Source organism: Hibiscus syriacus, unplaced genomic scaffold (genome assembly GCF_006381635.1).
Source record: "Hibiscus syriacus cultivar Baekdansim isolate YM2019G1 unplaced genomic scaffold, ASM638163v2 tig00116968_pilon, whole genome shotgun sequence".
Lineage (NCBI taxonomy): Eukaryota > Viridiplantae > Streptophyta > Magnoliopsida > Malvales > Malvaceae > Hibiscus > Hibiscus syriacus.
In genome coordinates, this window is record NW_024063492.1 from 575,502 (window position 1) to 588,000 (window position 12,499).

The 12,499-nt window shown below is 35.3% G+C and overlaps 2 protein-coding genes across 3 annotated transcripts; both read left to right on the forward strand.

Annotated features, from left to right (window-relative positions):
* Positions 1-450: 450 nt before the first annotated feature.
* Positions 451-3,659, forward strand: LOC120191372 (adenine phosphoribosyltransferase 1-like). 2 transcript variants are annotated; one of them, XM_039194331.1, is made up of 7 exons: positions 451-659; positions 931-1,050; positions 1,146-1,256; positions 1,524-1,616; positions 1,849-1,998; positions 2,248-2,306; positions 3,310-3,659. In XM_039194331.1, the coding sequence occupies exons 1-7, from the start codon at positions 470-472 to the stop codon at positions 3,361-3,363; spliced, it is 777 nt and encodes a 258-aa protein (XP_039050262.1). In that variant the 5' UTR covers positions 451-469; the 3' UTR covers positions 3,364-3,659. The 2 variants fall into 2 exon arrangements, with proteins under 2 accessions (XP_039050262.1, XP_039050263.1); XM_039194332.1 differs by having other exon boundaries at positions 940-1,050.
* Positions 3,660-5,679: 2,020 nt separating this feature from the next.
* LOC120191405 (transcription factor RSL2-like) lies at positions 5,680-6,841 on the forward strand. The gene is made up of 5 exons (XM_039194356.1): positions 5,680-5,943; positions 6,034-6,219; positions 6,337-6,402; positions 6,511-6,576; positions 6,725-6,841. The coding sequence occupies exons 1-5, from the start codon at positions 5,680-5,682 to the stop codon at positions 6,839-6,841; spliced, it is 699 nt and encodes a 232-aa protein (XP_039050287.1).
* The last annotated feature ends 5,658 nt before the right edge of the window (positions 6,842-12,499 follow it).

A 12,499-nucleotide genomic window follows, 5' to 3' on the forward strand; every position in this document is an offset into this window, starting at 1 on the left:
TCAGGTTTACCATTTGCCTAAACCTAGAATCACACATCCTTCATATCTCAATCTCATTTATTTTTAATATAAAATAAATATTTAAATTATATCAATTTTTTTTTTGTAAATATATGTCTAATGTTTCATTTGATTATTTTATTTATTTATTTATTTATTTTTCTCTATTTTTAGAAAACAAACAAAAAAGATAATGAAATTTTTCAAAAATTAATTGTTTATGGAAAAAAAGATAAAGTTTTTCCCCCCGGTGAATAATCAAGCGATTTAGAGTTAACATTTGATCCAGTGTAATGAGATCCAATTTGGTGAGCGTTTTCGGACATTGTTGGTTTGTAGACCAAATTCCCCTCTACAATTCGGTGAATTTGGGCGTAACCGTCAAAGGTGATATTTTCTAATCTCTTCCACTTGACTCACTTTTTTTTTCCTCTTTTGTTTATGATATAGTCGTCGGTGGATCAGAACGATGCGAAGGGCTTTAATACTCTATTCTTCAAACCCAATCTATTCTCAATTGTCAACAACGAGAGCTCCGCCTGGCTACGTTGTGTTCCCCAAACGAGACGGCGGCTGGATCCCTCCTTCCTCTTCCTACCAACCACCTGTATTTCGTATGCGAAATTACAAGTGTACCCTCCCTCCTCCACTCGGCTCCGGTAATGTTTTGTTCCCTTCACATACTCTCCCCGGTAATATATATTTTGTGTTTGTTGAAGGCTATTAATGTAAAAATGGCATGGGATGAAGATATTTAAGCTAGAGGCTGCTTAGTCTTATAAACATAAATGGATTTTTAGTGGTTACTTTTTATTTATTATTTTATATAAACTTTAGGGTGTTATTTGGTTGGTAAGGTGCGTCAACCGGCAGTCTTTCTTTTTCACACACACTGTCTTACCTCTCTGGTCCGTTGCCTTCTGTATTGAGTTGGAGCAGCGAGTGATTCAGTTGCAAATCGACCAAAAATGGCATCTCAAGATGAGCAAGACCCTCGGATTTCCAAAATTTCTTCTGCGATTCGTGTCATCCCAAACTTCCCCAAACCTGGTAAAAAAGAAAACTCCCCTCCACTCTCCTTTGCCGTTTGCTTTTTTTTTTTGGACTTTGTTAATTCTTTAGGGCTTTCACTTCCTTTTTGTCAGGGATAATGTTTCAGGACATAACAACTTTGCTTCTTGATACAAAGGCATTTCGTGATACTATCGATTTGTTTGTTGAGAGGTACAGGGGGAAAGATATCTCTGTTGTTGCAGGTAAATCTCTTCTCTTAATACATATTATAAATCTGTTTCTGAACACATGAAAATCACTTGATTGATGAGCTTGGTTACTATGAATCTGTTAGTTTAAGAATCTTAACTACTGACATTATAATGCTTCTGTGTAACTGACCGAATTTCATTCATTCAATTTTGTCTGGTCTTTCTCTTGCTGTAATGACGTTTGTGCATTTTCTTGAGATATGTTGTATTTGTGTCTGGGATTTTTGTAGTCGATGTAATACTGATAGCAAAATGCAGGTATAGAAGCAAGGGGATTCATTTTTGGCCCACCTATTGCATTGGCTATTGGGGCGAAGTTTGTTCCTATGAGGAAACCCAATAAATTGCCTGGTACGACTTCTGCTTCTTACATTGTATCATAATGAACTGTACGCATCTGTCACTTCAAGTTGTTAATAGCATTAAGCTTCGGTTAGCTATTAAAGATCCACAATGCCGAACTTTTGTTTATGATTTTTGTGTGCAGTTCAATTCCAGTTATTTCCCGTTTCTCCAAGAGATTCACAAACAATACAAAAGACTGATCTTTGTATTAACTGTTAAATGTTTTGATCTTTATTAGGGGAGGTTATATCGGAGGAGTATTCTTTGGAGTATGGAACAGATAAAATGGAGATGCATGTTGGTGCTGTCCAAGCAGGAGAACGTGCTTTGATAATAGATGATCTTATTGCTACTGGTGGAACCTTGTGTGCCGCAATCAGGCTACTTGGTACTTCAATTTAAATCTGAATTTCGTGACTTTGCTTATGTTCATCTTTAAGTGGCATAATATGGTAGAGAGTGGCTTTGTTGATCACAATCACTTATGTTGTCAACTATAAGTTGACCTATGATTTTAAGTAGAATGATTAAGTGCCTTAAGGTTGTCTTCTCCTCGCGTTTGAACATCCTCTTGCTCATGTTTATCTTGTCAGGGCATTGATGTTCATATGATTGGTTGTTTTTTTCTTTTTTGCAGAGCGCGTAGGAGTGCAGGTTGTGGAGTGTGCTTGTGTTATTGAATTACCCGAGCTGAAGGTATGTGTTGCTAATCTCAGACCTACTTGCTTCCTGTTAGTCACTATTCTATTAAGCTAATGATTCTTTTACCTTCCAAATTGATCTCTACAACAATGCTTTTACTTACACAAACTCAATAATTTAAAACTTCTATGACTGTTAAAAATACAGGTTGCATTTCTAGACTTGTTCCATAATTTTGCTATGGAGCAGTTTGCAGTTGGGCATATCAAGGGAGTGATATAAACAATTAGAATTCTATTTCAGCTTCACAAGGGGAAAACAGAAAAATAATAAAATTAAAAAAAAAAATCTTAATGCACTGTAAAAAAGGAAAAAGACTGCCAGATACTGCTTAAGTGCTTATTGCGATTAGAACTGATTATGGGCTTTTGTGGTGCCATACTAGGTTGAAGAATGAATATGGGTGCTAGTTTCATATGACAGGCCTATGCCTGAGCATGTTGTGCCACACAATAAGTTCTTAAAGATATAATAATTTCAGTGTCTTCTTTATTAAAACCATACTTGTTCTTTCTGAGCATGATGCAAGGTTCCAAAAGGGACATTACTAATCACATTCTTTCAGTTGTTTTTGCCTTTATGTTCATTGGAGATATATGCAATAGGCCCTATTTCATTTCTTTTAAAATAAAACTAGCAAAGTTTACGGCAATAAGTTTCATGTAAAGTCATTATTAGTAATAGAAAATTCTACTACAGCATTGAGGCATGCTTGCATGGATGTAAGTCTGCATGGGAATTTTGTCATGTCTTGATGAAAAGCCAATTACTACAGCTATTGGTGCTCTGAAATATAGCTTCATTTCGGTCTTTGCTAAATGTTTTTTCCCCCAATGTATCAACTGTTAGAGCTTTGAACTTACTAACTTGTGCTTTCTGTTGATTTCAGACATCTCATCTGCTATGATTCAAGCATAAAGTATTCTGTATATTTCTCCTGTCATCTATGCCCTTTGCATTCACTTTCATGTTAATGTTTTCTCGATTTATATTTCAGGGCCGGGAACGGTTAGGAGACAAACCACTGTTTGTTCTTGTAAGCTCCGATTGATCTCACAAATTTTGTGGTGGAAGAAGAGTTTGTTTGTTGGCCTTTGTTGAGTGTTGCAACAGAGCTAGAACTTTAGCCAAAAGCCTAAGAAAACTACTTTGTTGAATAAAAGGGCTACATTTGGTAAATTAAGGTCACATTAGATTGAACTCAAAAGTATGATAACTTCGATTTGGGAGTTATTGTTCCCGGTTTCTCTAAAAAGCTAGTTTGGAGGACAGTTTTATTTTACTTCTTGTAACAATGGTTGATTTGCCTTGTATCGTTGTATGAGTGGAGCCAGTGGCATTCGTTGAGATGACACGTTGGTTTACACTGCAAAACATAATGCTGTTAATGCCATTGTCATGTTTCCAAGCTGAATTCAGTTCTTCATTATTGATCTCATTGGTACTATTGCCTTTTTTCTAGGGCGAGTGAACACAAAAAAACCAAAGAGCCTTCAAGAGAACAAATTCTGAAGTGAAAACAGAAACATTTTCTTAAAAAGACAGAAAATTTGCATAGTAGCATGGCAGGCAGGGGAAGAGATGGCCTTTTAACTAACATGATAGATAAAGGTAACGAGGCCACATTAAACACTCATTCTAAACCCTCTTTAAGACAGCAGTGAGGAACACAGTTGAATGTTCTTTTACTAGAAAATCTTAAGCTTAAATCTCGATAGCTAAAATTTTAAGACAGCAGTGAGGCCACATTAAACACTCATTCTACACCCTCTTTAAGAAAATTTTATTTGAGGCTAAAATAATTCATTCATATTCTTTAAGACGAAATAAGGTTTTACATATATTTTCTTCTTAAAAATTAAATAAAATTATACTTTGAAAATATATATTTTAAACTAACTCATTCCTTTTATAATTCTCATTTTTTTCCTTTCAAATTAGAATGATTTATTTTTAGGGTAAAATACAAATGGTCATCTGATTATAGGACACTACTTTATTGAGTCACCTGACTATTAAAAGTTACAAAATGATCCCTCGACTATATGATGTTACTTTGTTGAGTCCATTGACTATTAAAAGTTAAATGGTCACTCAGATACTCACTATGTCTCAAACTCATATTTTTTCGTTAAAGAACTGACAACATTCTGAGTTGTACGTTAGCCTGCTGACTGTGATATGATAAAATCTGATTTTAGAATCTCAAACGACTATCATATCTCAATCAACATCTTAATGTCCAACTCAGATGACGATCAATATTTTAACAGAAAAGGACAAGTTTGAAACATAATGAACAATCAAATGACCATTTTGTAACTTTTAATAATCAAAGAACTCAACGAAGTAATATCCTATAGTCGGAAGACCATTTTGTAACTTTTAATAATCAAAGAACTTAATAAAACAACATCCTATAGTTGAGGGACCATTTCTATACTTTACCCTTGCTTTTATATATAAGATAAAAATAATCATTTCTCTTATTTTCTTTCCTATATAATTATACCTAAGAGACATAAAATGATAATTATGCATATAATAATATTTCGGTACCATTGGAAAAATATATGTTCATATTTATAATATATATTCCTTGACTATTTTTTGTTATTATTTTCAATCCATGCGCCTTGACGAAGTTGTAGTGTAGTATATCAATGCATTATCATAATAGTATGAAAATGCGTACGTATTAAATGTAAATTATTATTCAATTAACATTTATTATTTCGTTTTTGTACAGAAAAGGAATTTGGGCAATTTTGACAATTGCAAAGAAATTATATATATATATATATATATATATATATATATATATATATAACCAGTGCTTTAATTAACTATATTTTTTTTCGATATGATGCATTTAAAATTTTATTTTTTGAATAATTATTAATAATAAAATACAATTTATAACCGACTAAGTGTTTATTAATTGAACTTTGCGGACTTTATTATATAAAAGAAACCTTTGTAGACTAAAGTGCAAAAACAAAGTGAACTTTTTGTAAGCGTGGACCGACACTAGCTCATGCATATAATGGTAATGAAGAAAGGTAAGCTTTACCAACCATTGACATTTTTTATGAGATAATATTACTTTTCACACTCCCCGATTCTCATTTATATTTAGTATTAATGTAAGTAAATTACTTTAATCTACATGAATAAAACTAATTAAGACTTGATTAAATTAATTAAGTTCACTATATCTTCCAAATTTGTCAAGCGAAGTGGTTTCCTTGCTTATTATTGCATTACTTATTGAGGTAATCAAGTCTTAATTAAAGAAGATAGGACGTGTCAACTGAAAGCTTGATGTGCTGTAACAAATGATATCACTGTGTCCTTGGATATTTCAATGGAAATTGACGGGGTGAATGACAAAATTACCGACTCGTTTGCCCCGGCATTCCCGAACATTGCTATGGAAGACACTGTTAGTGTCATTAAAGACTTGAGCGCCGACTGCTTTCCAGAGTTAGATGGTAGGCATCCTTCTGACAATGTTAACGAATTGGTGCTCAAGAGGAAGCTTGATGTGCTGGAACTGCATGGCGATGGGGTTAAAATCATTACCAATTCATCTCAGACCACAAAGAAAAGAACTCGGGTTGCAAAAGATGTAAGAGGAAAAATGAATTTTAAGCTATTACATACGTACACATGTATAATCCTCATTATGGAGGTATTAATTCATGGTTTTGAAATGCAGGCAGCAGAAGTTTGGAAGAATGTGCAGTCGAATAAGAACCGGAAGAACAATTTAAACGGCAATGAAGAGAGCAACATCGGTTCGGACGGACAGAGTTCTAGCACCTCTACTTCAGATGATGACAATGTTTCTCAGGATAATACTAATGGGGGCTTATTGACAACCTCAGATTCCAAAGCAGCTCAGGCACTTAACTTGAATGGAAAGAAAAGAGCCAGCAGAGGGTAAGAAATTTCCTAGCTCTATCATGATTCCATTGGCATTAGGCCAAATATCTAAATCTTTTTTGCTTGATTATTGCAGAAAAGAAGAGAGAGGGTCAATGAGAGATTGAGAGTTTTACAGAACCTTGTCCCAAACGGCACACAGGTAATTAAGCAACATTATAGTTTCTTATATATTTTATAAATGAGATTTACTTAGCTACTTCATAACGAAGATCCAGAAAACTCATAATCATTGATGATGATAATACAGGTTGACATCAGCACTATGCTTGAAGAAGCTGTTCATTATGTGAAGTTCATGCAGCTACAAATCAAGGTAATTTGGTAAAATAGACGATGGTTAGATGAAATAAAACCTTTAAAACAAACTATTAGGTTTGCTTTAATCTAGGCACAGAAACGAGTTGAAGCAAAATTAATATAATATTGTAGTAATGTTCTTTTGTTTTTTACCATGGTTGCAGCTTTTAAGCTCTGATGAACTGTGGATGTATGCTCCCATGGCGTCGATATCGGTCTCAACAAGAAAATCTGCACTCTTTTATGATCCTCGAAGAAGCCACCCTACAGAGTTGTTCTAAGTTAATATTTGACAACACATTTTTATATTTCTTGATGCGATTCTTATCGGTTGTACGGTTCAATGCTAGTAGCTGCTCTTCCCAACAATATCCTCTCCTGAGTATAATTTTAAGCCTATCTGTGTGTCTTGTCATTATATTAAACACTTGTACATATTTTCTAACTTGTATTATTGTGAAATCTGTGAATGTCCTTGTTTTTCGAAATCTAAATAAAAAGTGCTACTATTATTGCAGAATTGTTAATGATGAAATATGGGTGAAAGAGAGACAATATTCTCTGCTATTTCATTGATTAATCTGTAATATCCTCAAGAGAGGACCAAACACTTTATACAAGGGAGAGGGAAGAGATGGAGTGCTAAAAAGGTTTCCAACAAACCCTAACCACCTCAACAAACCACTAATTCCTTGGATCCTGTACCAGTGCAGAAAAACAACCTCACTGGACTTGGTAACTACAATATTTCATAACATTCACCCTGTTATCTGAAACTTCAAAACAAGCAAGAAAGGAAAACAACACACAAACAAAGAAATACTCATGCCTCATTCTTACCAACCGAAACAATCTGCAAAACACTAAGCTTGCGACTAAAACGAATAAAAAAAAAGACAAAGGCTTGGTTAAAATATCAGCAACCTATTCACAAGCAGAAACCTCATTAACAGAAAGCTAACTCGAAGCAACACGTTCACGAACACAGAATAAGTTCATCTCAACATGTTTAAACTTTGAATGTAGAACATGATTAGCTAAAACAGCAATAGCCCCGAAATTATCACACCACAAGACGGGTTTGGAGTTGGTTAAAACATGCAAATCTGGAAGAAGAGCTTCTAGCCAAATGATTGCAGTAGTAGCACATGTAACATTGCGGTATTCGGCTTTAGCCGTTGAACGAGACACAACTTATTGTTTTCGGGACGTCCAAGAAACCAGATTCCTCCCAAGAAAAATGCAGTAGCCAGACGTGGACAGGCGATCATCAATGTTAGGACCCCAGTCAGCATCAGCAAACCCTGAGACATTCAGACGAGACGAATGAGAGAACTTTTAAACCATAGTCAAGAGATCCTTGCAAGTACCTCAAAATACGTTAACCGCGGAAAATTGCTCATCCAATGGAGTCTGCATAAACTGACACACACGATTAACGGCAAAAGCAATATCTGGTCGTGTGATAGTCACATATTGCAAACCCCAATAATACTTTGAAAATCTGTGAGATTCAAAATAGGTGACCCACTAGACTTAGACAATTTACAATTAGTAATCATAGGTGTGGAAAGTCCCTTAGCAGTATCCATACCACTCCGCAGAAGTAAGTCCAAAATAAAATATACTCGCGTTGATGAAGGACCAGGCCATCAGTTAAGTATTCTACTTGAATACCTAAAAAGTAATGCAATGGACCAAGTTCTTTAAGAGAGAAATGCTTATCTAAGTCATCAACCACCCTGCGTATCTCTGCATCATCATTGTCAGTTAGTATGATGTCATCAACATAAACGAGAAGATAAACAAGTTGAGAACTACAACACCAAACAAATAACGAGGCATCTGATTTTGACAAAACAAAACCAACAAAGTAGTTCCTAAGCTTCTCAAACCAGCTTGCTGAAGATATCGTTTTGCCACTAATCGAGCCTTATGCTGAGCTATAGTTCCATCAGCATTACGCTTTGTCTTTAAAATCCACTTACAGCCAACAACCCTACGATGAGCAGGTAAAACAGTAAGTGTCCAAGTATTATTACGTAACAAAGCATCATACTCTACTTGAGTTGTCTGCTTCCAGTGAGGATATTGGAAAGCTTCCGTAACGTTAGTCGGCTTATCATACGAACCCAACAGCTTGGACACAAAAAACACCTTTGGCTTCCGAATCCCACTCTTACTCCTTGTAACCATAGGGTGACGATTACCAACTTTAGATACCCCAACAACAGAGTCTCTTACAACATCAACAACAACATTAACAAGTTCCAACCCAAAAGCAACATTATCAGAAACAACATCCTCTAAAAACAGAGAACTTGAAGGGCCACTAAAACCACTAGGAGCAGCAATATTCGGAGGACTATCAGGCACAGGACAATCATTACTAGCAGCCTCAACAGGCACAACAAAGGCATCAACTGTAGGCTCATCAACTGACTGAGGTAAGACCTCAGCACCAGCTAAGCTATCAACACAATGTTGCATCGTCTCCACAGGAAGATCATAAGCAACATCAGGTAAATCCACTGGAAAAGTGGCAATTGGGAAAACCTCTGGTGTCTGGGCAGAACTGGACCCTTCAGTCGTCACAATACCCAACAGAACAACAACTTCATTCCTATCAGCCACCTCTTTAACAGCACGGAAATTACCTGCACTTGGAAACAAACCCTCATAAAAAACATGTCTGGAGATAAAATTCCGACCACTTTCATCAAGACACTTATAGCCTTTATGAGAGTCACTATAACCCAGGAAAACACACTGGTGTGTACGAAAATCCAACTTATTTTGGTTGAACGGTCTAAGATACGGGTCACATGCACAACCAAACACCCGAACAAAAGAATAGTCAGGCTTTACACCATACAGAACTTCATAGGGAGACTTCTGCTACACAACAACCTCACTGCACTTGGTAACTACAATATTCCATAACATTTAGACCCACAAGTATTTTTCGTCTCATAACTTCACTAATTTATTTCAAACAATCACTGAAAAAATTTAGAAAATTTGGTAGAGTTTCCTTATAATTTCTATAAACCACATGATAGTTACTAAACTTTAATAAATCTTTATTTTGATCACTGAAAAAAGTTTTAACATAATCACCGCCACTAAAGAATAAGAATGAAACCTTTCTCTATCTACAAGACCTAAGAGATTGGTTTAGGATTAATCATATAGTATTTCCTCTGAAGAAAATTTGATTGCAATGAATAGTGGTCTAATTATAAACTTTAACCGCTTGAGAATCCCGATTGTGACAAGATTCACATCACAAGCAAAGTTTTAAGACACCAAGGATAAACATGTGGAATCAAGACATTAATATGGCTTTTAAAATAATCACGTAAAGAGTAGAAGAAGAATGACATTTTTATCTGTTGCGGATGAAGCTCTTTCCTGGATATAATCAAAGCAAAATGATTCCTAATTTATCAGTTACAGAGATTAGGATTTCAGTATATCGACGTACAATGAATATAAAAAAAGATTCTCTGTAATAATAGTTGCGTTCTTGCTTTGTTGAGGGCTGAATTTGGTGACTTGTACATTCTCTGTACCACAGGAAATCAGTATTAGTTCATACCATCCGGTAATTCAGGACATCTAAACCAACTTAAAACCACCGACTGTTTTCTCAACAACAAAAAAGGTATGTTGAGTTAACCGGAAATTAAGTTTTCATTGAAACAATAAAAGTCCAAATCGTAGACTACAAAGATATTAATGTCTGTTACCACTTCAAAATTTAAAATAAAGAATAATTCTCTTTCTCAAAACTACCCATGTCAAAACAAGTGTCTACTCCCTTGAAAGAACACCAACATGCATCATGTATTTAGTGAAACCTCCAGCAAGGAAGCGCCTCAAAAAATTTGAGAAATGTTATAAGAATATGCAAGTAACATCAGTAGAAGCGAAAGAGAAACCTGTATCAACTGAGACCATGATGATGTGTGCACTGTGCAGTGAATCCCCCCCAATCTTCATTGATGTCTGGGGACGATAACCATCCTTACAACATTAACATAAATACCAGTTAACATGACAAGTTCTAAGGATACCTCAAGGAGCTCCAATACATGTTTAAACAATAACCTTTACCACCAGCTTCCGCAGAGAGGTCTCTGACTTGATTCAAATTTCTTCCCTTGGCTTATTTCCTTGTGGAACTGAGCCATCACTAGCTTGGAGAATAAATCACAATAGTTGGTTAGCTGAGATACATAATCTATCAGAAAGTGAGAAAAAAAAAGGAGAATAGAGTATGATCTTAGCTGAATCAGGTTCACTCACTCTTGCCAAAGTTTGGAACTAAGCCCTCCAACCATGCATGGTTGTCAAAAGAAATGACCAGGCAGACACAACTGCTGTTATAACAGCTGCAGAAGGGGTATCAGAGATGAAAAAGAGAAATTAAAGATTTGGGCAACATATGAAAAGAAACAGATTCGATTTAAACGTCTTACATAACAACTCATCTTTTAGGCCTTGGATCCCAAATGCATCTTTATTACCAGACATAATAATAGTAAATTTCTGAAAAAGAAAGAAAGATAATAATGTTCTTTTAAGCCCACATGGGAGAATCTCCCATAATCAAATTGAACAATTGAGCAACACCAAGTCAAGCATGTTCAATCATTGTTCTTCAGGCGTGGACCGAGTCATTAAAAAATTCTATCTTCTTTCATCCGGCCTTTCTAATGAAACAACTAAATTAAGTGGGATACATTAATTTTCTTTTTATACAATTTCTTAGAGCTTAAGTACACTATACGGAAACTTATGTTCCCACGAATAAAATAAATCACCTTTAAAATTAAAGAAAAAAAGAAGAGCACTTCATTCCAAACAAATGTAAAAAGCAAATGAAAGAGAGAGCAGTCAGATTTTACGTACTTTTTATTATTATTTTAAGTATGTTCTGTTATAATTTTATCATGATATTTAATAAATAAATTTATATACATCTTATAAATATCATTATTTAGATTTATATTACCGAAAAAAATATATCACCATATACTAGTTGCCCAGCTAAAACTACTCGTTAAATTTATATATTACATAATTATAAATAGTCTTCACAATTTGCTCCCCTCTTAGTGTCAATTCAGCAGCAAGTATAAGAGCAGGGAAACAATTTACAAATTATACTTTAAAATTGTCATAATCATGATAAATTTATCTTCTGTTTATATACATTTTAATATATCATTGTATCATATAATTTTTTAAAATATTCCCGGCTATAAAAACCTAATGAGTATCGTCACCCTCTCAGAGAATCTCAACAGCCCAAGCGAGCCTGTCGGACCGTCATCTGATGATGGCCGATGCATCAAAAAACTGAGGCGAGTTGGTGAAGATTTGCCCCTGATAATCCTACGGACATGGATGTTGATGATCAAATAAAAGTCACTGACAACGAGATCCCACATACTACTCTTCCACATGAGACACCGGAAAACCCTAATATTGCTACCATGGACGGTGTAGAGACTAGAGACTGCCCCTCAACCATCCGTTTGTCCCAAACTTCCAGCCTCGTCCTATAAAGAAGCCCTTATTGATGGAAACCCCACACCTCCAGACTCTAAAGAATCCATGATCGATGATGATGAAATTGAATTACTGGAAGGCGACGTTACCTGTAACCTTGTCGTAGGTATTGTTTCCATTGACTTCTAAAAGCAACCTCGGAAGGGCCTTGGATGATATTCAAATATTACTTAATTGTGGGACCATTGACGATGGATTTTCTACGTCGTAGTCGCATCCAAAGAAAATCACTGCATGAATTCAATTCCCTAGTCTTCCGGTTACAGCCTAATCAATGAGATTGGATAATGTATTGGCTCGGTGATCAAGATCAATTTCCAAACGAAAAAGGGAGAAGAGGTTTATTTGATCGTATGGTC